General features: G+C 41.1%; 1 protein-coding gene across 1 annotated transcript in view; it reads left to right on the top strand.

Annotated features, from left to right (window-relative positions):
* Positions 1–1,797: 1,797 nt before the first annotated feature.
* MORC1 (MORC family CW-type zinc finger 1) overlaps positions 1,798–22,952 on the top strand; it is a 94,057-nt gene continuing 72,902 nt past the window's right edge. Inside the window, exons 1-8 of the mRNA XM_074947128.1 lie at positions 1,798–1,868; positions 5,781–5,834; positions 9,750–9,784; positions 12,334–12,402; positions 15,590–15,680; positions 16,757–16,865; positions 19,967–20,126; positions 21,062–21,167. Of these exons, the coding sequence (XP_074803229.1) occupies positions 1,798–1,868; positions 5,781–5,834; positions 9,750–9,784; positions 12,334–12,402; positions 15,590–15,680; positions 16,757–16,865; positions 19,967–20,126; positions 21,062–21,167 (695 nt within the window). The remainder of the gene's footprint in view (positions 1,869–5,780; positions 5,835–9,749; positions 9,785–12,333; positions 12,403–15,589; positions 15,681–16,756; positions 16,866–19,966; positions 20,127–21,061; positions 21,168–22,952) is intronic.

Below are 22,952 nucleotides of genomic sequence, written 5' to 3' on the forward strand. Positions count from 1 at the left end.
TGACAGGCCGTGTGTGCAAAAAATTTCTTCTGTGCAAATTGTGCTTCTGTGCAAATTTTTGTGTGCTTCGCCATGTGTGTGGGGTTTAGGATCTGTGTATGCATGCACACTCGCACAGCTTAGAGAGAACAGTGGCCATAATAAGTCCCCATGGCGCAAACAAATCACTTAGCCCATGTGGTCAATTCGGTGATTTGTTTTCTGTTGGTCACCATCATCATTTGGTACAAAGACACCCCACCTCCATGCTACTTTCTAGGTTTTATGCATGACTCCGCCACTGTTGAAGTCACTGACTTCAACAGGAGCAGTCCCTTCATATTTGCATAAACAGCAGAAGTATAATCAACAACAAATCTTAAGTGCATTGGATTGCATTGTTTTGATATTTGGTAAAGCCTCACAGGCTGTTTGGTAAAGCTTCACAGAATTGTTGGCAAGAACACGTTTTAATGAAAGACTTCCTCTCTCCTTGTTTCTTTTTCTTATTTTTTGGAACACATGGGTAACAAATGAACTACACCAGTATGACCCGGAATTCTTCAATATTGGTTTTATTCAAATTGTAGTGAAATCTGTTTTAAATGCCCTACTTTTGAATGTTGTTATAACGTGCCATTTGAAATAAAAATCCAAAAATATAAAGCTAAAAAGAAAAATGACTTTGACAGATGTGATAAACCTTAGGAAAGCTACTGAAGCAGTTGCTTGGCATTTTAAAAACATTAAATTGAAAGTTAAATAAAATAAATACAGGGTTTTTCTTCCTTCTGCATGGATGAAAAGATAAGTCCTTTTATTTACAAGGGCAATTCTGACTGCTCTACTGCAAACAATTCCCCCTTTTAAGTATACTGTGACAAGATTTAAGGCTGAAGCATTCTAGATTAATTGCGAGTGGGGCTGAAAAAAGAGGCTCTGTGGCAGCATTATGAGTGCTGCATGACTGAAGGATGGGCCAGAGGCTTTGTGCAGGAGACTATGTTATGGGTGGTGCCAGGGGCTCTGTAAAAGGGCGGGGAGTGATCAATGCCCGAGGAGAGCTGATGGGTTCTGGAAGGATGCAAGGGACTAAGGGGAGAAGAAGAGAAGGACTTGTGACACCTTAGAGACTAACAAATTTATTTGAGCATAAGCTTTCGTGAGCTACAGATCACTTAATCAGATGCATACAGTGGAAAATACAGTGGGGAGATTTATATACACAGAGAACATGAAACAATGGGTGTTACCATACACACTGTAACCAGAGTGATCATGTAAGGTGAGCTTTTACCCCCAGGAGAGCGGGAAAAAAAGCCTTTTGTAGGATGTTTGAGGCTGCAAGAGGGAGGCTGGTGGGTGCCTGAGAGAGGTGGGACGTGCAGGGTTCTGGGTGGTTAGGGGATGCAAGGGGCTGAAGCAGTGGGTCGTGGGGGGGTTCTGTAGGTGCCCATGGGAGGCAGTTTGCCTGGGTCATCCCCTGCCCCTTATTAGCTCCCCCACTCTCCCTAAGCGTGTGAGTGGAGTTCAGCTCCGCCCTCTCTCTTTAGCAGTGGATTGCCCCTTTCCTATTGCAATTGGCCGGTCTCTCGCTTGCAGAACGCGGCTCGGCCCGGGCTCCTGCCCCAGGGGCGGGGTCGCTTGGAGCAGAACGCTCCGCTCCCTTCGCCTCGCGGCGGCGCTGCGGTTGCGTTACGCGCTGCCGCCGCCAGGGGCCGCCTCCCGCGCACCAAGGGCACCGCCCCGAGCGCCCGGTCCCAGCCCCGTGCGGCCGCTGGGGGGCGGCCTGTCCCACCCGCGCGGGCTCGGGCGGCGATGGCCGCGGGCGGGCGCTACGGGGCTCTGCGCAGGGCGGAGCTGAGGCTGGACTATCTCCACGCTAACTCGTGAGTGGCTCTTCGCGGCGAGCGTGCTGTGCCTGGTGCCCGCCCCCGCCCTGGTCACCGCAGCACGGGGCACTGCGGGTGGGAAGACCGCGGCGCTGGGGGGTGGGGGCAGCAGCAGTGGCAGACGGCACGAGCAGCGGGGTAGCGGGGTGGGTGCATATGCCCTGTGCTTCCAGGCTCAGGCAGCGGAAAGGGGCCGTACCCCCCGCCACCCCTCGGTGTGTGCTTGGGCTGCTGAGCCATACCCACGCTTCCCTCCCAAATAAATGGTCTGTTCTCCTTAGCAGGATAATACTCAACCCGCCCCACTCCCCCTCCGGCCCAAGCCCCTCACCCGGTCCACCTCGCTTTCCAAGGGGACCTTTCCATCTGTTGTTGAAAAAAACAGTTCCTACCCAAGCGCTGGCAATTCCCTCTCAACAACATAGGGAAGGTCTTTTGAAATAAACCTCTACTGGCTCCACCAAGTCTGTTAACAACGACTGCTTCTAAAGCGCTTGGATCTGTAGATCTCAAAGAGCTTTCAAAGGGTAGGTATGTCATTTCTCAGGTAGGGAAACCGAGGCACAAGGGTTAAAGCGTATATTTTCAAAAACATTTGCTCCTTCTGGGTACTTAATTTTCTGCCCCGGGGTGCAGTTTTGTTCTTTTCCTGAAGCTTCGAGCATCAGTAAGTGAAGGCAAGGGGAGTTGCCAGCATCTAAGCACGCAAATAGCAAGCATTTTAGGTAATTTGGATTAAGTGACTTGTCCAAGGGGCATACATCAATTTCATAGTTAAATTAGTAACAGAACTATACCCCTCTGACTCCCAGAGCTATGCTCAGTCCATTTGACTGTAGCTTTCAGAGTTCAATAAAAGTTGGTTGTGAGGAGGAAAAGTTAGCTGGTCTTTCTGCACGAAAAGCTGAAGAAATCTGGAGAATGTTAAGAAGCCTGTGATGTGTTCCTATCTGAGGTGCTTTCTTTTCCTGCGTATTTTGTCTCCCACGACTGCACCACCACTGCAGCTCTAGTGGCAGTAGCAGCCATCGCTGCTGCCTGCAGGAGACGGAATCAGCACAGGTCACGAACTAGTGTAGACTGGCTGCTGTTGTCTTAACTATTGTCTTCTAATCTTGCTGAGACATAGGCAACAGTGTTACACGCTGGCAGCTAGTCTTTTCTAGTACTCCCTTGAATGGGTTAAGTAAGAGTGACCTATTGGAGTCCAGGGCTGCATCTTCGCTAGAAAATGCTACACACATTTTTCCCGCCTTTGTGCCAACAATGACATAAGCACTGTTGTACATAGTGCTCAGGTGGCTTAAAAAACTCTCTTTCTAAAAGGGCTTGGGCTCTGTCTAGTCGAGCACTTACGTTACTGCTTGCACTGGTGTGGCTGCACAGTTGCTGGAATATGTGTGCAAAGTAAAAGTAGTTTAGTTAGGACAAGAAGTAATTATTTTTATTACCACTTAAATAACCTTTTGGGTGGGAATTGAAGGATGTTGTTCCTTACATGAAGGAGCAGAGTTTAAACCCTCTGTCAAGAGTTTCTTGTGTTGCTGTCATGTTTCATTTTTGTAGCTCAGAAGTTTGAGATTTACAAATAAACGATACTTGAATTTCAGATGCTCTTTTAACGTTAGAATAATGCTCTGCCAAAAGTTCTTCATTGAGAGTATAGAATTTTGAGGACAAGCTTTAACCTAAAATGTCTCTCTTATACATATATTTCCCTATAATAAAACTTGAAAATACAGTGTTAAAATGAAAAGTCTGACAAGTTCTGTTACTAGAGCACCATGAACAGCACCGTTAGTATTCTTGTAGGCAGCAGTAGGCATTATCAGCTGTTGGTGTGATTTACAGCACAGTTGTAATTAACACAGTTGAGCTAAATCCCTAATTCTGTGGAGAATGCCACCTGCCTTTGAGTCAGTTAATCAAAGGGGTGGCATTCTGTTAATCTGGCTCCCATCCTCCAGCTCCTGTAGCTTAAATCACCTGCTGTTGCTGAATATGGGATGAATTGATCCTTATGTGCACGTTTTTATCCCCAGATGCACAATTGGCCAGATGTATTGTTGGGGCAGGAGGGGTGGCAGACGCACAGATTGGCCACAGCTGGAGATAGGACCATGAATGGGTCTAGTGCTCCTGAGCTGGTACAAGGAATCCTGTGTATTTGATGTCTGGGTGGTGGACCCTGATCACATGATCAGGGTCTGACTGATTGCTATCTATGGGTCACATTGGTAAGGACCTTGGAGGTTTTCACCTTCCTCTGCAACAAGGGGAATAGATTGCTCCTGGGATTATCTAGACATATCTCATCTAATCAGTTCCTTGCCATTGCAGGGGTCTTTGGCATAGGTAGCACCCCAGTCTCTCCTGTTCTCTACTTATGGCACAGAACAGTTTAGATGCTTGAGGACTAAAGTGCTTAGTTTAACTAAAGTTATTGGGCATATTGTGTGATATGTGGTGTAATTTAATGGTCTGTGATATACAGGAAGTCAGCCTAAATCAGTGTTTTCATCCTTTTTTTCATTGGTGGGTCCCTAAAAAATTTTGAATGGAGGTGCGGACTCCTTTGGGAATCTTAGACATAGTCTACACCCCACCCCCCAGGGGTCTGCAGACCATAGGTTGAAATCCACTGGCCTAGATGATCTAGTGGTCTGTGCTGACCTTGAACTCTCTGAAAATATGAAACTGAATCCTCAGTCCTGGAGGAGATAGAATAGAAAATGGAGAGATATTGTTGTGAGACCAGAACTAGGCTCAAGAGTATTGATGTCTATATAGTTTAATAGGTCATAGCATCACAGGGAGCTTGTATTGCTACTTGCCAGTGCCACAAAATGAAATTAGCTTTTTCTACCAACTTTAAAAAAAATCAATAGTGTACTTTTTTTTTTTTTTTTTTTTTGCTTATATCCTAACAGAAAACAAGCTCTTTTAACTGCTTCACCATTAGGGTAGTGAAAATGTTATGTTGTGTAACACACATAATTAGAGAATGCAATATACATAACAGGTTAAAGTGCAGAGTGACCAGCACATTCTGCCTGCATATTCAGTTTTTAGAAATCTTTACCACTAACCTTCACAATAATATGTGTTTCAGAGTAACAGCTGTGTTAGTCTGTATTCGTAAAAAGAAAAAAGAAAAGGAGTACTTGTGGCACCTTAGAGACTAACCAGTTTATTTGAGCATGAGCTTTCGTGAGCTACAGCTCACTTCATCGGATGCATAGCATATCGTGGAAACTGCAGAAGACATTATATACACACAGAGACCATGAAACAAAACTTCCTCCCACCCCACTCTCCTGCTGGTAACAGCTTATCTAAAGTGATCATCAAGGAGGGCCATTTCCAGCACAAATCCAGGTTTTCTCACCCTTCCCCCCCCCCCCCCAGACACGGGGGTGGGGGGGGGTGAGAACACCTGGATTAGTGCTGGAAATGACCCACCTTGATTATCATGCGCATTATAAAGAGAGGTTTCAAAGAGGGATGGGCTATTACCAGCAGGAGAGTGAGTTTGTATGTGTGTCTGTGGGAGGGGGGGAAGGGTGAGAAAACCTGGATTTGTGCTGGAAATGGCCCTCCTTGATGATCACTTTAGATGATCACTTTAGTTTCCACGATATGCTATGCATCCGATGAAGTGAGCTGTAGCTCACGAAAGCTCATGCTCAGATAAACTGGTTAGTCTCTAAGGTGCCACAAGTACTCCTTTTCTTTTTTCTTTTTAATAATATGTGTGTATTTGAATCTCAACTTAAAATCTGCTTTTATACAATTTCATGTGTTTCAGGAACTGAACATATTCCTTATGTAGATTCCATAATACACAGATGCTTGATTTGGTATTACCAATTGCTTGTAGGTTTTAACCAACTTTTACCTTTATTTTAGCACCACTCATGACTTTCTCTTTGGAGCGATTGCTGAACTGATTGACAACGCCCGGTAAATATTATGCTTGTAGGACCCAAGTTCTATTATTTATGGGGTTAAATGTTTAGCAAGGCTGACTCTGCCAGTGAGAGGTGGGAAAATGTTTCCACAGGTGGAAGTGATCAAGTCATTTTCAGGATTGCCTGACACCTTGTCTATGCTACAAATATTTTTCCAGTATGTCTATCTCAGAATAGCCTCCTAGTGTCAGTGCTGTATCGTAGACATGGCCTAAATTACATACAAGTGTACCGTGGAACATGATCCCAGTGAAACAGTACTTGTCCTACTTCAGTTTTAATTGTTCTTCATTAATTGAAGTTGTGAAGCATTTTAAAGCACTGATCCTGAGAGGCCGGGTGCCCTCACTGGAATTTGAGGTCACTGAGCATTTCGTAAGGCTGGTCCCTCAAATATCAGGCCTACAGTGTGTCTCACTAGCAAATCGTGGTAACTTTAATGATTGCATGTAATCATAAAAGGCCTGATTCTGAAAACTAAGTGTGATGCTTATTATTTCAGAGTAGCAAATACTATGCTCAGTGTTTGACGGCTTGGGTGCAAAGACTGCATATAAGGTGACAAAAACAAGTAAGTTCAAACTTAGGTGTGTTAAAGAGGATTTGACTGCAGGCCTGTTGCGTAGGCCTCACTGCATACGTGTTCTCTCTCAAGTGGGTTAATGCTGGGGTGGTGTTACATATGCTGAGGCCAGGTCTGTACTCAAAAATTAAATTGACAGCTGTATCGCTCAGGGGTGTGAAAAACCCATGCCCCTGAATGATGTAGTTAAGCGGCTTACCCCCTAGAGTTGACCGTGCTAGGCTTGATGGAAGAATTCTCCTGTTGACCTAGCTACCACCCCTTTGGGGTGGTGGATTAACTAGACCGATGGGAGAATCCCTTCCATCACTTCAGTTAATGTCTACACCGAAGTGTGACAGCAGCACAACTGCAGCATGTCTAGTGTGGACAGCGGCACAGATGCGGCATTTCAGGCATTTCTGTACCCATTCATCTGCTTTCTTTGTACCGCTTCCCCTTTTTCTTTACTTCGTGCTCCCCCTTCTCATAATATAGAGTGTTTCCAATATGCCCTATCCCCTAGGGCACATCTGCCAGTTCATGTTGACTGAGCTCAGGTCTTGGGAGTGGCTGTCCAACACACTCTGAAGAGATACTTGTGATTGGCTGTAGTTTTGCTCGCTGTAGGGACCCCAAAGTGTCAGCTGACTAAAACATTTTTATTGTGCACACATACAGCTTCGTTTTAAGAGTTTAGTTGTTTTAAATAGGTCTAACTCTTTCAAAATACGCAAAATGATTAGTCACACTGTGCATGACTCACTAACTGGGAAAGTATTTCATAATGCAAAGCTGGTTTTTGTAGTTTGTGCCAAAATACTCAAACATGGAGAAATTGAATTTTTAAACTTTTCTTTAATTTAGTAACTTTGATTTTAGCTAAAAATAAAATAGCTCCCAGGATAATGCTAGGTCTTCAGTGTGCTACCGGTTCAGTTCTGTTTAAATACTACCAGTTTTCAATGCACAGTTTTCCTATTATCTCCACGTGGCAAGAACTAGAATGTCAGACCCTGTTTCTGTTATGAAACATTTTTAAAATAGAAAAGATAGCTGCTTGGTTAGACTCATTAGGCTAAATCCAGTAAGAATAACTCTTGAAGTACGAAGAAAAATCTTGACATGTCCTTTCAAACTGTGCAATAGAATTTTGCTAGTTAAAATGAAAGTTTGGGAGATATGTTTCTGATGAATGAATTTTGCCAGCTAGTCATTAGGTAAAGGCACATGACAAGCAAGGAATGACGCATCACAAAATATGCTTGGTTGATTGACATGACTAGTGCAGGTAAGTTTTAGTTCTTTATGATTCTCCATAGCATTTAATAAATGTTTCTAGTATTTTTAGTAATATGAAGCCTTAGGAACTCTATTAAATCCTTCCTAGTAAATAGAGTTGACCATTTTATTTTGCATGTGAGTTAAAGGATTAATCAAGTTCTCTTGTACTTGTAGAAAAACTAACTTTCCATGGATATTTTGCATTGCATCTAGTCTCTTGAAGATTATATGTGGGACAATTGCTAAGAACAGTGAAGCAGTTAAAGCGGGATTGCACCTGGATATTGGGAAGAGTACAGAAAAGTTATTGGGCCAATATTTGTCTGTTCCCTTTGCTACTGCAGACTTCTGATCCCTGTAAAGTTGGTTTCATACTGGCATAATTCTCCTACATGACCCGGCAGTGAAATTTGAATCTTATCTCTGCCATCAGTGAGATGCTATCAAAAGATTTGTGACAAATTCAACTGTATCACTTCATTAGAGGATCAGATAAGAGGAGGTAACTTTGACAGGAAATGGGTGTTTGATGCCAAACTAACTCTCTCTAAAAATCCATTATTAGCCATTTTGGTCTGAAATGTGGAATTTCTTCCAGATCAGTACCTCTGAGGTGTTAATAGAAATAGGTGAGTAACTGACAAACTATCAACATTTAAGGCACTTAATCTTCAGATCATGCCTTCTTTTCTATGGTAGACGTTATGTCACCAAGAATCCCATTAGCTGGTGCTCTGAGTCTCTGACCTACCTTCATTGGAGTGTTTGGGTTTGAAACAAATCATGGATAGTAATATGAGAATCATGATTGTTGTATATAAATATCAGGAACATTTAATGGCTTTTTCTTAACTGTCACTGACTTGTTTAAGCTTCCTGACCTTCCCCATGCCTCACTAGCACTCTTGGCTTCCTTTCTTCTGAAAGAGCTTCCAATCTATAACTTGCTACTTCTTAATCCTCTTATTGTCTCTTTTGGTATCAACCTTAGCTGCTGACATGACCGCTTTCTCCAATATGTATGTGAACTAAATAGCTTGGGTAAAGGCCAAGGAACATCGTGTCTCCTGGAGGGTTGTAGTAAACAATACAAATGTTACATTAAGGCCTTGCTTCAGGCTTTTTTTTACTTTGAAAGACAACTGAATTCTATAAAGCTTGAGAGGGACACGTGAGCGTCGTTGCTCTTGGCCATTTTTATCTGCTGTGGGCCCTTCAGTATCCTTGTAGCTTGCTACAAATGGATACAAATGGCTTTGAAGTTAAAATTACATCTCTTTGAGGAATGATTTTGTCCCAGTCCAGTTGATGACTTATTCACAGTGAAATCCAAAACTTTTTGCTTAGGCTTGAGTTCAGGGATCTTTGTTTTCCTTGGAAGAGTCAGTAGCATTGCAATCTTGCCTGGTAACCTGGGGCAGGGGAGACAGCTATCTCTCTTTATAGGAGAAATCTAACAACCTGCTCCTGGAACTTTGCAGGCAAGTAAGGGCATAATTCTGGATTCCTTATACTACTTCAGCTCTCATTGGAGGCAAAAGATTTGGGTAGGCAAAGAATGCAGTATTGGGTTCTAAAGGGGGGAGTGACTTTTCTCCACTTTGAATCTAACTTTTATTTGCAGTTTCAAATGGATATAACTTTCTTGACTGCCAGTTAATAACTTTAAGTCTACAAACACTGGCAGTAACATGTTATCCTCTACTAAGTTACCACACTGTATAGTATGAGATAAATATTGCTTTAAGTGTAATGGATTACTGCAACGTCTCAGATACTTCAGCAGCAACTGTTAGCAGAGGGCTTGTTACTGTCTTTCCAATGACTCGACGTATGGTGTTGGTACAGCCAAAGGGTGCTGCTATACACATGTAGAAAAGACACCATCTTTCCCTGTAAGAACTTACAATCTAAAGACAAAATAGAAGAAGAGTAGGGGATGGGGAAACATACAAGCATATGAGCCTGGTGAAGAATTGGTCCAGCTTTATTAGTCAAACGTATTCTCCTTTTTTTCCCCTCTGTGTTCAGAGGAAGGTAATTTTGTACTCTTGTTTTCAGAGATGCAGGAGCCACCAGACTGGACATATTTACTGGTAAGTGCCATAAACAAATTGTTAAAGAGGGTGATGCCAGTTGTCAGCAAGAAGCATATCAAGAGGGCATTGGGCTGCATCTGATTCCTTAGTTGCAGGTGTCTGTCTGCACGCTATCATGGTAGTTGAAAATTTGGCTTTGGAAATATCAGGTGATGGGGGTTTCCATTTTCCTTGGGCAATCATCCCACAAATAAATGGATGTTGCCTTTTAGGAGGCTTGTTTAACTGTCTTTAACTATTGCTTTCAATGGCTGGGGTACAGAATGTATAATGCTTCTGCGTGCATAAGAGTATTGTTGCTGGCATCAATGAACAAAGGAATGCAGAAGTATTTCATCTTTCTTGTAAAATCAGGTTTTAGTATTTTCAGCAGGGCTGTTCACTGGAGATGTAGAAGTAGCTAAAAAAATTCACTGTTTCTCCTCTTTTTTTTTTTCTCATTTTATTCTGGTGAAACATCTATTTTGCAAAGCTGAACTCTCACTGACATTTGTATTGTTTGGCCAGCTAATCCCACTGAAAGCTGGAGTAGAGCTGGCCTAATCCCTTTGCCCCAATGAGCTTCACGCTAGCCAGATTCCCACCATATAGCTTCCCTTATGGGATGCTGAGATGTCTCATGCTGGTTTCTACCTGTTTTTCAAGTTGCATCATTCACTTTACATGCCTCTGAGACCTCCAGCTGAGATATTGAACAGACATCAAGACTTGCACAGCTCTCTTTCTTTAGTTAAGTCAGGTTGGAAAGTGGTGTCTTGACAAGTTGCTTTTTTGCAGAACTTAGAACACAAAGAATAAAATATATTAATGCTTTCCAACCACTGGGTTTAAATTACAGAAAATTAGAAGTATAGTAAAACAACAGTTTGTCATTGTATCATTTCTCTTCTTTACTGAAAAATGACTTGTGTGAGCTTTGGGTATCAGTTACGGGGATCGACAGGCAATCCAGACCAGTGAGGGGTTGTGTCACCACTTGTCCTGCAACCCTGTGCCTTACAATGCTTTGCTACTATAGCTCCTAACTGAGATACTCACAACCAGCCTCCAAGTGTGCAAGTCACACCCTGAGTGTCTGTGTCGTAGGCAGCCCTAATTCAGCAGTTTTGACGTCAGCAGTACCTCATGCTGGCTTCCACCAGCCTTGGTCACAGTCAGCAAGGTGACCCCAGCATACTCCCAGTCCTGAGTTTTCCTGAAACCATGTACTCTCTAATGTCCAGCCCTTTTCTGGATAGTTCAAAGAAATAAGGTTTTTTTGTTCCTCTAAAACACAAAAGCACATCACAGTTTATAAACTTAACTGCGATAAATACACCCTTCCATTTATACATAGCACTGAGGTTTTTTTATAGTAAAAATAAAACAAATTTCTTAACAGTAGGGCATGGGTTAAGTGATGCCAAGTAAAAGGAATAAAGTTAGAGGGTACGAGCAAATAAAAGTGAAAACATGCATTTAAATCTTAATCTAGCAAGGTACAACCTTTCTTCCAAGATGGCTTCTCACCTATATTCAGTTTCCAGAGACTTCAAGCTCCCCGCCCCCCTCTTTGGTGGAAGGACCCATCTTTCTCAGCTTGTAAGCACTCTGTTCCCTTGTCTGTGCAGTGATGAATGCCAAAGATGGCTTCTGTCCTTGCTTAAGTTGAGTTCTTGTTTCAAGAGGCAGGAGGACCTCACACTGTGTTTTCCTTCCTGTGGGCTTCATTCCCTGTATGGAAGTGGGGCATCCATTATTTTGATCCCACAATACTTAATTTACATAGGATACAGGTAATAGCTGCCTTCTTTCCTGTCTGGGAGGGAACCTGCTTCTCCCTGTTTGGCCACAGACTTTAAAGCATAATATTATGAAGTATCCATATTTCCCCATATAATAATACATTTCACCATGATATTACTTACTAGGGTGTCATTAGCTTTTGGAAAAGACCTCCCTTTATACATTTTTATAATACAATAATATTGTATACAGTCAGTTGATTCAGTTGCTTATCACTTGAGATTTAGACCCCTATGTCTTTATACACCAGTAAACATTTGAAATTATTTCTTCTGAGGGTTACCCCTCAAAAGTTTATTCAAGTTGTGAGGAAGGCAACATGGAGTCTGGTGGCGAAGGAAGCGCCATGCTCTTTCTTCCCCCACTTGTTATCTTAATAGATTTTTGTTTACCTAAAACATAAAAATGGACCTTTGTCATCTTTGCCTGACAATCAGGCTAGTCAGAGAATAAAATATATATTCCTTTGTTTGGGGCAGGTCTGTTTACCAATTCCCCCTGGCATGCCATAAATGCACATTAGTCATAATTCCAGCATATATCCATATCTCTTAATACACACCGCATGCATACAGCACACAAGAATATTAATGATCAGTCAGTTATTAGTTTTCATATGATACCTCACAAGACGTATATTGTGCAAAGATTATTACAGTCGTGTGAAGGATGTGACTAGAGGGGTTGTTAGGTCACAATCTCCCTAACCAGCAAATTAGTTTCTACATTTATTACTAACAGGTTTTTCTCTTTTTTTCCAGTGGATAATGACAAGCTGCCAGGGGGATTTATGTTGTGCTTTTTGGATGACGGATGCGGCATGACCCCTAGTAAGTTAATTGTAAAGATGCTTAACTGGTTGTTCAAGGGAATATTCTGCAAATAAATAAAATACTAAGTATATAGAGACATTATTTAAAATTTTATACGTGTGTGTGTGTATACATATATATACACAAACTTAATTTACAAGTTTACTTACTTTTTTTAGTATTTTTGCTAGCAGAGTAAATTAGTCCTGAAGTTTTTTTTTTAAGCTATGCATAAAGTGACTGTAAGTTTTCTTGGAGAAATGAAATGTAAAATATATGGATTATTACAGAAATATAATTGCCCTGCTTTTAAAGCATAGCACCAACCATATATCAGAAAATGGTCAGAGTTCCAGGCACAGTATTACCAGTTAATTCACTGATTGCAAACAACCAACCAAAGTGAAGCATTCATTTGTTGTTAGGATCTCTTCCCATAAAAGTATGGAGTTTAACACTGATGTCCTAGCCAAATTTAAAACTATGTTATAATTACTTGTTGCCTCCCTGAACTTCCTCTCCAGCTTGCATTGGACATGGTATTTTTCCCATTGTGCCCTAAACTGTTAAGTGTTGCTATTGTCAGACTGCTGTATTTCCATGTTCGATGATGCATTCCTTGCTTATTGTAGGAGTTCCTACATCTTTTTTTTTTAATAAAAATAATAAAACAACCCTCTTGGATTGTTCAGAATAAAGGGTACAATGAAAATGTAACATCAGAATCATTCCCACATATCACCATATTTCCAGCCAACAAGTAGTGTACTTTGCTGTTCCCTAGGATGGTCACTTAATGAAGCCAGTTTCAAGGGGTTCGCGAGCCCCCACCCGGTTCCTCCTCCACTCCGGCTGGGCTGAAGCCCAGTGCTCAGCCTGGTTGGGCCCTGCAGTTTTTTATAGCAAGTTGGTCTCAGAAAGGAAAAGGTTGAGAATCCCTGACTTAAGGCACACTTCAGTGTACATCACAGGCAGCAATCAAAATAAAAATAGGACTTGTTGCTCTGAACTTGTAAATAACGTTGTTCCCTTGATGCAATCAGTTGTCAAGTGCGAATATCACAGCTGGAAGAACAGAAATGATAAAGGAAGCAGCAGAGATGAGTGTGTACATGATTTATTTTACCTAATCATAAGTCTTTATCTGAGTGGTGCCATTTTGCTTATAAGAAGAGGATCAGTAGATGTTCACCTCAGTATACAATGGATTTTTTGTGTGTGGTCCCAAATAGACAATTTCCCTAAAACTCTAACAAAGGATCTTTATGATAGGCCTTACATTGGTTTAAGGAGTGCTGGGTGTAATTCTGTATGTTTTGCCATCATATTTTTGCAAAAGTCATGGGGGCATTGTAATGCTATAGTACTATGCAACACTGTGCTACTACCAGCTCAAGACTCTTCAGATAAAATAACATGGTACCATTGTAAAATAACATTGTTCCAACATTGCCATTGGTGGAATCCTTAGTAGTTTAAAACCTGGTTTCTAGTGTGTTGCTCCTGCTTCTTTAAGAGTGAATTTATTTTCCTTTAAGTATCCAAACAGCCTTCTATTGACCAAGCTGTTTTAGATCATTGATATTATGGCAGTTTCATGCTGCTCCCAAGTAGATAATGGAGAGTCTTGATCTTGCAGCTTAGGTTGATACATGCTGTAAATAAAGTGTTCCCAGAATGACTGTCAGATGTTCTTGGAAGTCATCCTTGTTAGTTAATTCTTTGAAAGGCATTTGGCATGCCAACTTTCACTGCAAATGGAGAGAGCTATTCAATATCTACTGCAGCTATCAACTGGTGGATTTCCTTCTTATGCAGAAAAAAAACTATGCAGAAAGCATCTGCAAATGGGGAGGTAATATTTTGTGGCACAGGAATGTGGATCACAACCTAGCTGCTCTTTCAGTAACTTGGCCAGAGATCTTATCATTTTGGGCAAGTCACGTAACTTCTGGTGCTTCAGTTTCCTTATTAAAATGAGCACAGTGCTTACCTCATGTGCTGAGGATCAACTCATGCTTGGTTTTTAAAATGCTTAGCTCATCCAATGAAATGAGCTACAAATACAAAACAATATTTAATATTGTGATGGGGCAAGGCCAGATGGCTATAGAAAAGTAGTGGGAGATAGATAGATTAGCTCCAGGCTAAACAAATCCCTGGTACCAGGATAAGTGAAATGGCAGCTGCTCCAGGTCAATTAAGACACCTGGTGCCAATTAAGAACTTTCCAGAAGGCAGGGAGAATGCTAGGTTGATTGGACACCTGAAGCCAATCAGAGGCTGGCTGAAACTAGTTAAAAGCCTCCCAGTTAGGCGGGTGTACCTGTCAGGAGCTGTGGGAGGAAGTTGAGCTGTTGGAGAGGCTGAGTAGTACACACCATATCAGGCACAAGGAAGGAGGCCCTGAGGTAAGAGTGAAGTGGAGCTTGAGGAAGTGAGGGCTGCTGTGGGGGAAGTAGCCCAGGGAATTGTACATGTCATGTTTCTAAAAGGTCAGCTACCATAGCTGATACTATTAGGGTCCCTGGGCTGGAGCCCGGAGTAGAGGGTGGGCCCGGGTCCCCCCCCCAACCTTTACCCCCTGATTAATCACTGAGACTGGGAGACAACAGAGACTGTGCAAGGAAGGATAACTTCTCCTCACCTCCCTCCCTGGCTTATGATGGAAATGGCTCAGTAGACTGTGATCCTTGTCTCTAGAGAGAGAAGGGTTACGTGGAGGGTCACGGTGAGTCTCTGAGGCTAGCAAAATCCACCAGGAAACGTGGGACCCATGGAGGCAAGGACAGAGCTTTGTCACAATATTTATTATTTAATTGTGGCATGTACAATTCCAAGACCTACTGTCATTCTTGAGTTAAGAAGGGAAGGAGTATTAAGATTTGCTATACATGATCAGACCATTGGTCCATTGAATCTGGTATGCTACTTTTTTGTCAGCAGTGATATCCAATTACAGCATTTGTTTGGCTACCTCTGTACTGAGTCAGACAAGCATGGAAACAACTTGTGTCTGATTTATATCTTGCTCGACAGCTAATAACCCACATCATAGGGTCTCAACAAATCTTGTGCTTTAGCACAAAACAAGTGAATTCTCATTTTAAAATCTATACAGGTTTTTTAAGTTTTCAAGTCCTGATGTTTTCTAATGAGTGTCCTATTTGCATATTTTAACAATAACAATAAAATTCTATTGCAGAGGAAGCTACTGATCTGATTTATTTTGGAAGGTCTTCTAAGCGGACATCTCTCTCAAGAATGATTGGACACTATGGCAATGGACTTAAATCGTAAGGGTATTTTCTTATGATTGTCTCTGCCTCAGTATTTTTTTTAAGTATGATCCTCAACTCAAAAACTAAATGGAATAATGGAATGTAATCCTAAACAAATCAACGTTCTATTTGGTCATCTAACACATCTCAATATTTAATTCAGTATTATTCCTAGTAGCGCATACTGAAGCTCCTGATGGTTCTAGTTGTCCAGTTATTTCTAATGTATATTTCAAATGGGAATATATTCACCATATTTCCCTCTGCTTTCTCTTTTTCTATGAAGGGAGGGAGAGTTTTAGGAGGAATTCCAGCCATTTTTAGGCCAGATTCTTGCTAGTGCAAGGAGGCAAAAGTGGTACCTCCTGGTGCTAGCCTGGCCTTGCATGTCCTAGGGAGGAATCAGTCTTCTGACAGAGGGCAGATGATAGACTGCCACCTCTTCGTTCCACTGGGCAAAGGCAGCAGTATTTGTTGCTGAAGGGTCCCCACCAAAATAAACTACTTGGGGGATATTCTGGATAAGCACTTCTACCTGCTACTCTGGCACTGAAGCCCAGTTTTGGTGTAGCTGGCTGACAGAAAGACCTTAGCAGAAAGCAGCTGGTGGAGACCTGCCACCCCATCTAGGATTGCTTAAACCTTGGTATGAATTTTTCTTTCTCTGTACAGCTGCTTTGATGGAACATTAAGCAGTGCTGTGGATCCTTTAAAATATGTTGTTCACTGGTCCATGGCTCTTCATAGTTGTGTGACTCTATGTATGTGTTTTGCAACCAACAGCCTAAAACCACAACTTTCTGTTAGTTTTGTGCACACTTTCAACATGACATGTGGTTACCTCATTTTGGCTGAGGAGGGTTTGATGAGGAAAGGAGTCCCTTAAGGTTTAGGCTCTCCCTCTTCCCAAGAGCTGCTTTTTCCTTTGTTCCAAACTCCCTTTGCCAGGAGTAGAAATTTAATTTGAACATGCTAGAACAGGGCCATCAGGCCAATTAATGAAATGTTCTGTCTGTATTACTTAAAGTAAATTAACATCCTGACAACAAGCTATCTGAGAGTAATTGACATCTTCTGTATCTTTACTATAGTGGATCTATGCGAATAGGGAAAGACTTCATACTATTCACAAAGAAAGAAGATACGATGACATGTGTTATCTTCTCTCAAACATTCTGTGAGGCAGAAGGCCTTAATGAGGTGTGTGTGTGTGTGTGTGTGTATATATATATATATATATATATATATATATTTTTTTTTTTTTGCTTTGTTTGTAAATAGTTTCAAATAGACCCTAGGCAAGACTTTGAAGTGCTTAGGTCCCATTGAAATTCAATGGAATTTAGCCTCCTAAAGTGGATGGTACTTTCTAAAGCATCTTCTGCAGTTGCTGTGAATGTTATATATTGTGCTGTAAAGCATTGCTTATTAAAAATAAATTAAACTTCTCACTTTTCATTAGATATATTGTTTATGAAATACAGAGATGGCTGTTAATGTAGGGAAAAAGTTGTCCAAGTCTGCTTCGTTTTGTGTTTTTGTGTTTGTGTGTGTGGGTTTTTTTTGTTTTTTTTAATAGAAAAGATGAAGCAGAGCTTTATGCTCTGCTGACATCTGAAGGATAAGTATAGATCAAAACTGGTACAGTGAAATCAACAGATTGAAGTACCTTAATCACAGTCAACAAATTTATATTCTTTGGACCCTTCTGTGAGATCTTGTGTCAGATGGTGACCTGGTAGGGCCTAGGAGAATCTTCTCTCTTTAGGAACGCCTTTCTGTCTCTCAAAATGGACTAGGTGGGATTTGGAAGGATCCATGTGTAGCCTTCCTTCCTGGAGTGTGAGTGCCCAACTGCTTGTACAGCAAAGCGACTTTAAAGGAAAAACTACTAATTAGAGTGACTAAGAAGGAGGTATGGTGTTGCAGCCCAAAGGTTCAGTCTTGGTTGGTTTGTGGGGCAAGGAACAAGGTGAAGCTCAGGAACATGAAGAGCCAGGGGTAGGACTGAAATGAGAATAAGAAAAAGGAGGGATCAGTCAAAGAAAAGAATGAGAAATGGAAAATGCAGCAAGAACTATCTACATGGTATCGTAGTAGGACATCTGCTTGTAAAACAGCACCTGGAGACCATAAAGGCTACGGCTATGCTACAAGCTATGGGTGTGATTTCCCTGTTAGCTTGTGTGTGTGTGTGTGTGTGTGTGTGTGTGTGTGTGTGTGTGCTAGCTTCATGAGTATTCATGGCAGTGAAGCCACAATAGCATGGGTAGTGGCAGCAGAGGCATGGCTGACTACAAACCTGCCCGAAACAGGGGAGTACGTACTCATCACGGCCTAGCCCTGGTGCTGCCACCCGTGCTATCGCAGCTACGCTGCTATTTATACTCACGCTAACTCTCATCAACCTAGCACAAGTATGTGTATGCGAACAGGGGAATCAGACCCCTGGCTTGTAGTGTAGACAAAGCCTAATGCCATGTATACACTTGGGGCACTTACTGGTGGTGTATACTATACCAGCAAAACACCACTCATGCGGACAAAGCTGTGTTTTCTACTGGTATAGTGAAACCATCACCATCTCATGAGAGAAACAGCCTTTGCTGGTAAAAGCGCAGCTTTGCCAGTATAAGTGCATCTATACTATGGGCTTCTTTTGGCATAATCATGACTCTCGGGGATCACATCTCTTTGCACCCTCAATAACAAAGCTATGCTGGCAGAGGAGTGTACTGTAGACATGGCCCAAGAGCTCATCTGAATGACCAAATACAGAACTGGGCACTTTCACTTGAACACTCAGTTTGAGAATTGAATAGAGATGGATGTGACACCAGAAAAAAGTGAGACACAGGTGACAGAATTTATTGGCAAGGCAGTCATCCTAATAGTTTCTGCTCTGTTTTAAAAATGTAACCCATCTTCTCTTGACTTTGGTCATGACTGACAAATTACCCTTCTTGCCCTTAAGTTGGACTTCACCATGGAGGTTATGAGAATGGGGAAATAATAAATGGGCCACTCTTCCTGTCCTCACCCCCCAAAAAAAAAGAAAAAAAAAGGAAAAAACAGGTTTATACTTTATTAGAACTCTGCTCTCTTGCGCCCCAGGGAATTTTATGTCCCTAGCTAGCTGAGAATGGTTCCCTTTGTGTTTAAAATGAAACGTTCAACTGAAAATGTTTGAAGTTCAAAAAACTGCAAAAGGAGGCATTTTAATATCCCCATGGGTCTGGCACAACTATCATGTAAACCCTCAACAGTCCCACTCTATATTGACACACACTCTGTACTGTATAGGAAGATGAAGAGCTACTGTAAATATGACCGTGGATAGCAGTGACAGGGATCCCTAGTGAGGTGGCTCTATATGTGTAATTTTGCCTTATTAGTATTTGTAATAGCAACTAGCTGCTAAGGTGATGAACATTAAACAAAACTTGAGGTAAAAGATATGTGAATGTTTGAGATTGTGGTGTATGCCAATCTTTGTACTTCAAGTACAGTATAGTTTCTCATAATAGAAATGGGCTATTCTTGACTAAAGGGAAATAATTGGATTTTCCAATGACTGTTTATTTAGTCAACTTTTTTTTTGGCCTTATAAGGCAACTTCATTGTTGCATGTGTTCTAGATCTGTCTTTAGATATTTGGTAATGGGGGCTGAGTACGGTAATGGGGGCCGTACTGAGTCTGAGTACTCCACAGTCATTAACGTTCTTGTCCATTCCACACCCTGCAAGGTAGGGTACTATAATAGCTGCATCTGATGCACAGAGACTTGGTTTACTGCCCAAGGTCACACATGAAGTCTGTGGAAGAGAAGAGAATTGAACCCAGTTTTCCAGAATCTATACTGTCCTTCATCTCCAGGTTCTGTGACTGATTTGCATAAATCGTTTGCCTAGGCATTGATGTTTGCCTCTAAAATAATCCCTATTGCCAGGGCTGCAAATATTTACTCTGCAGAAGTTGTTGGCATGTGATACATTGTGGGATTGTAAATCCCAGGTGTGGGAAATGAAGAATCAAGCCTAATTTTTCATCAGATTTCGTCTGTGGTTTTGGTTTTTTGTAGCAAAGATTGATTTAAATTAGTAGCTTTCTGTAGCTTAGCTGTGTAAACCTGTTTATCTTAAAAATAATTTTAGGATTATAATTTCTCCACAAAATAATTAAAAATAAAAGGACAGCAACAATCAAAAATTTCACCTTGGTCTTTGCATATTTAATATGTAATTGTTCCTGAAAATTTTTTTTCATAATGTGATTTTTTTTGTTGTTGTTTTTTTAACAGATGATAGTCCCAATAACTTCATGGTCAAGAAGTACTAGAAAACCTGTCATAGGTGATCTTGAGAAATTCACTATACAGACGTCTATCATCTTTAAATACTCCCCTTTTAAGAGTGAAACTGAATTGCTGCAGCAGTTTGATGCGATCTATGGAAGAAGTGGTGAGCGTTACCAAACAATGCAATTTTAATGTAACCAATTATTTAAAATACAGTGGTACTGAAGTATCATTAGAGAAGCAATGTGTTTTTAACTCTTATGGAGAAGGTCAATTACTGAAATTCTTATTTGGTCAGACCTTTTTAATAAGAAGAAAATAAAAGGATGGGGGTATTTACCTTACACCCTGGCTGCTATTATAAAGAGAATAAAATGTCTGTTCTACGTGAATATCAAAATTGAAATGTTTATATGGGGGAAAAAAAATCTAGTAAGAATTCTGAAATTCTCCATGCACTTTGGTCCAGACTACTTAGATTTCCTCTCCGCTAGTTCTTCTTATTTGACTGGCCTCTACTCTTTTCACACAGTGTAATGCTTAATGCAAGAGCCTTGTCCTCTGTATCACCTTCCATCTGGAAGAGCCTCTCTCTCCATCTCCTTTCATAGTTCCTAAGAACGTCTGTTTTCTCCTTCAGTCTTATCTCTGAATTCTCCCTCTCTCTTATATCACTCTGGCTGTATGACTCTTTAGGCCTTGTCTAGATGGAGAGTTAGTGTGTAGCTGGGGTGAAAGTCTATGGTGCACTAAAGGGTCATGTGGAGCCTGCCAGTATGCCTTAAAATTCCCTAGTGCGCTTTGACCTTCTGCTGTTTGAAACTTTTATATCCCAACTTGCTGTGCACTAACTGTATCTAGACAAGCCCTCAGTGTCCATAAACTCAATTTGTATCAGGCACTATACAATAAGTTGTACATACATATTTCCATGTTTGTTTTAAACAGGCCACAAAAATTGCAGCCCTAGTTCGGATATGGTATAGATTATTTAGACAGGCTGGACTGACAAGATTAAAAAGTACAGAGGCACCTGAAAAGGATCTTTTAAAATATTCAAATAGTTGCCTTTAAAAATGTATATTTTTCTGTCCCCAGGCACTTTCATTGTTATTTACAACTTAAAGCTTATGCTCAGTGGAGAGCCAGAGCTAGATATTAGAACTGACAGTGTGGATATTCTGATTGCTGGTCTTCTTGATAAGTGAGTGGCATAATTACATTACTGGAGCAAAGGTTTGGATGAATATCTGTAATCAATAGTACATGGTTACATACACCAGTAAAAGTATTTTATTGGGGAACTGTCAATTGATTAGGAACTGAAAAACAGCATGGATATGTTGTCATTCAGAAATGAGAGCAGGGTGTCAAGGAAAAGTAATGCAGAAATGCCTTTCTTTGACTGGCGGATGCAGGGGTTGGGGGGAGGTAACATAGGATCAAAAGGCAAATATGGCATAGTTGCCCAGTTGTGCAAATAAGCTTTTTCACTCTCTAATAAAACTGAGTAAACAATGCAGATGTGAATGTTTATATGTTGTACAATTTCTCTGCTCCCTGTGCTGTCTGTAACAAATGAACTGTACGTTCTGCTACCTCAGATGTCCCATTGTGATCAGTATTGAGGGATTGCCAGCCAATATTAGGGGCAAATAAGAAAGTGGGTGCAATTCTTTAAATGAGAGGTATAATGTACCCATTGGACTTAGATGACACTTGATTTAGTACATCATCTTTCCAAAGCATCCTGGGTAGTAGGCCCTCAGATAGGTGGCCACAGTTTATTTCTGTAGGGGACTCACTAACACAACAGGGCTCTGTTACTCCTCACATCCCTTGTCATTTTAAGAAAGAGATGATAAAACTTTCTAGTTCCTCTCTTTCTTCCCTTCCCCATGCTCCCCCGCTCCCTTCACTTTGCACCTGGCCTATGGCAACCCCTCCAAAGAGATTCTTAGAAAATACCAGTGTAAAAATTCATAGTAATGGGATTCTGTTGTAAAGAAGCCTAAGCAAGTTAAAAGCCCAGCTCCCATTGAATTTCGTTGGGTCCTGTGTGCCTAATTCCCTCTTGCTTCTTTGAAAATCCAAGGCTATAAGACTTGGGTTTCTGAAAACAGCTGTCCACAGATCTCAAAGCGAAGATTATGCAAACCACTGTAATAATTTCTAATACACTAGAGACAAAATTGATAATTCAGATAACTGTAACTTAGATATTTGATCTTAAAATGCAGCTAGTTAAATTCTGTCTACTTATGACACAATTTTCATCTTCTCTGAGGCTGCTTGCTGCAGCACATTTTAAATTAATTTACAATTATTAATGCAATAATTCCAAGACTTGAGGTTTATTTTTTAATTTAGAGATCTAAGAAGAGTTCACAGAACTAAATCTTGACTATAAGATAGTTATTCACAATTGAAATTAGACCTTTTCTGTACTTGTGTCTCAAGTACAATGGAAATTGTTCTGGGAGACATCCTATGTATTGTATACATGGGGAAGTAGTAGTAAAGATAATTGAGTGCACATTTTAATTAAAATGACCAATTTAATGTAATATGTATTTTTAGAAGGGTCAGTAAAGAGAAGGGACAATAACAAGAAAATATATATATATTAGGGAGAAATAATAGGCTGAGGAAGAGAGAAAGGGGATCTGGAGGGAAAGGAAATATGTGGAAAACTAAACGGGTTGGGAACAGAGGTTGTGAAAAAAGAATCTCAAGGAAAATGTTTGAGTTGGTGCCATTATCTGAGCACTTTCATAATGCTACTGTGGATAACCCTGAGTTCTGTACCAGTAACAAAATAGATAAATGATGGCTGCCTAAGCATGTTTGCTCAAGCACCCTATGCTATGTGAAGGAAGCAGACAGAACTTGGTTGCAAGCAGTAGAGAGCATAGGGTGACCAGATGTCCTGATTTTGTAGGGACAGTCCCGATTTTTGGGTCTTTTTCTCACATAGGCACCTATTCCC

Source organism: Natator depressus, chromosome 1 (assembly GCF_965152275.1).
Source record: "Natator depressus isolate rNatDep1 chromosome 1, rNatDep2.hap1, whole genome shotgun sequence".
In the NCBI taxonomy this organism is placed as follows: domain Eukaryota; kingdom Metazoa; phylum Chordata; order Testudines; family Cheloniidae; genus Natator; species Natator depressus.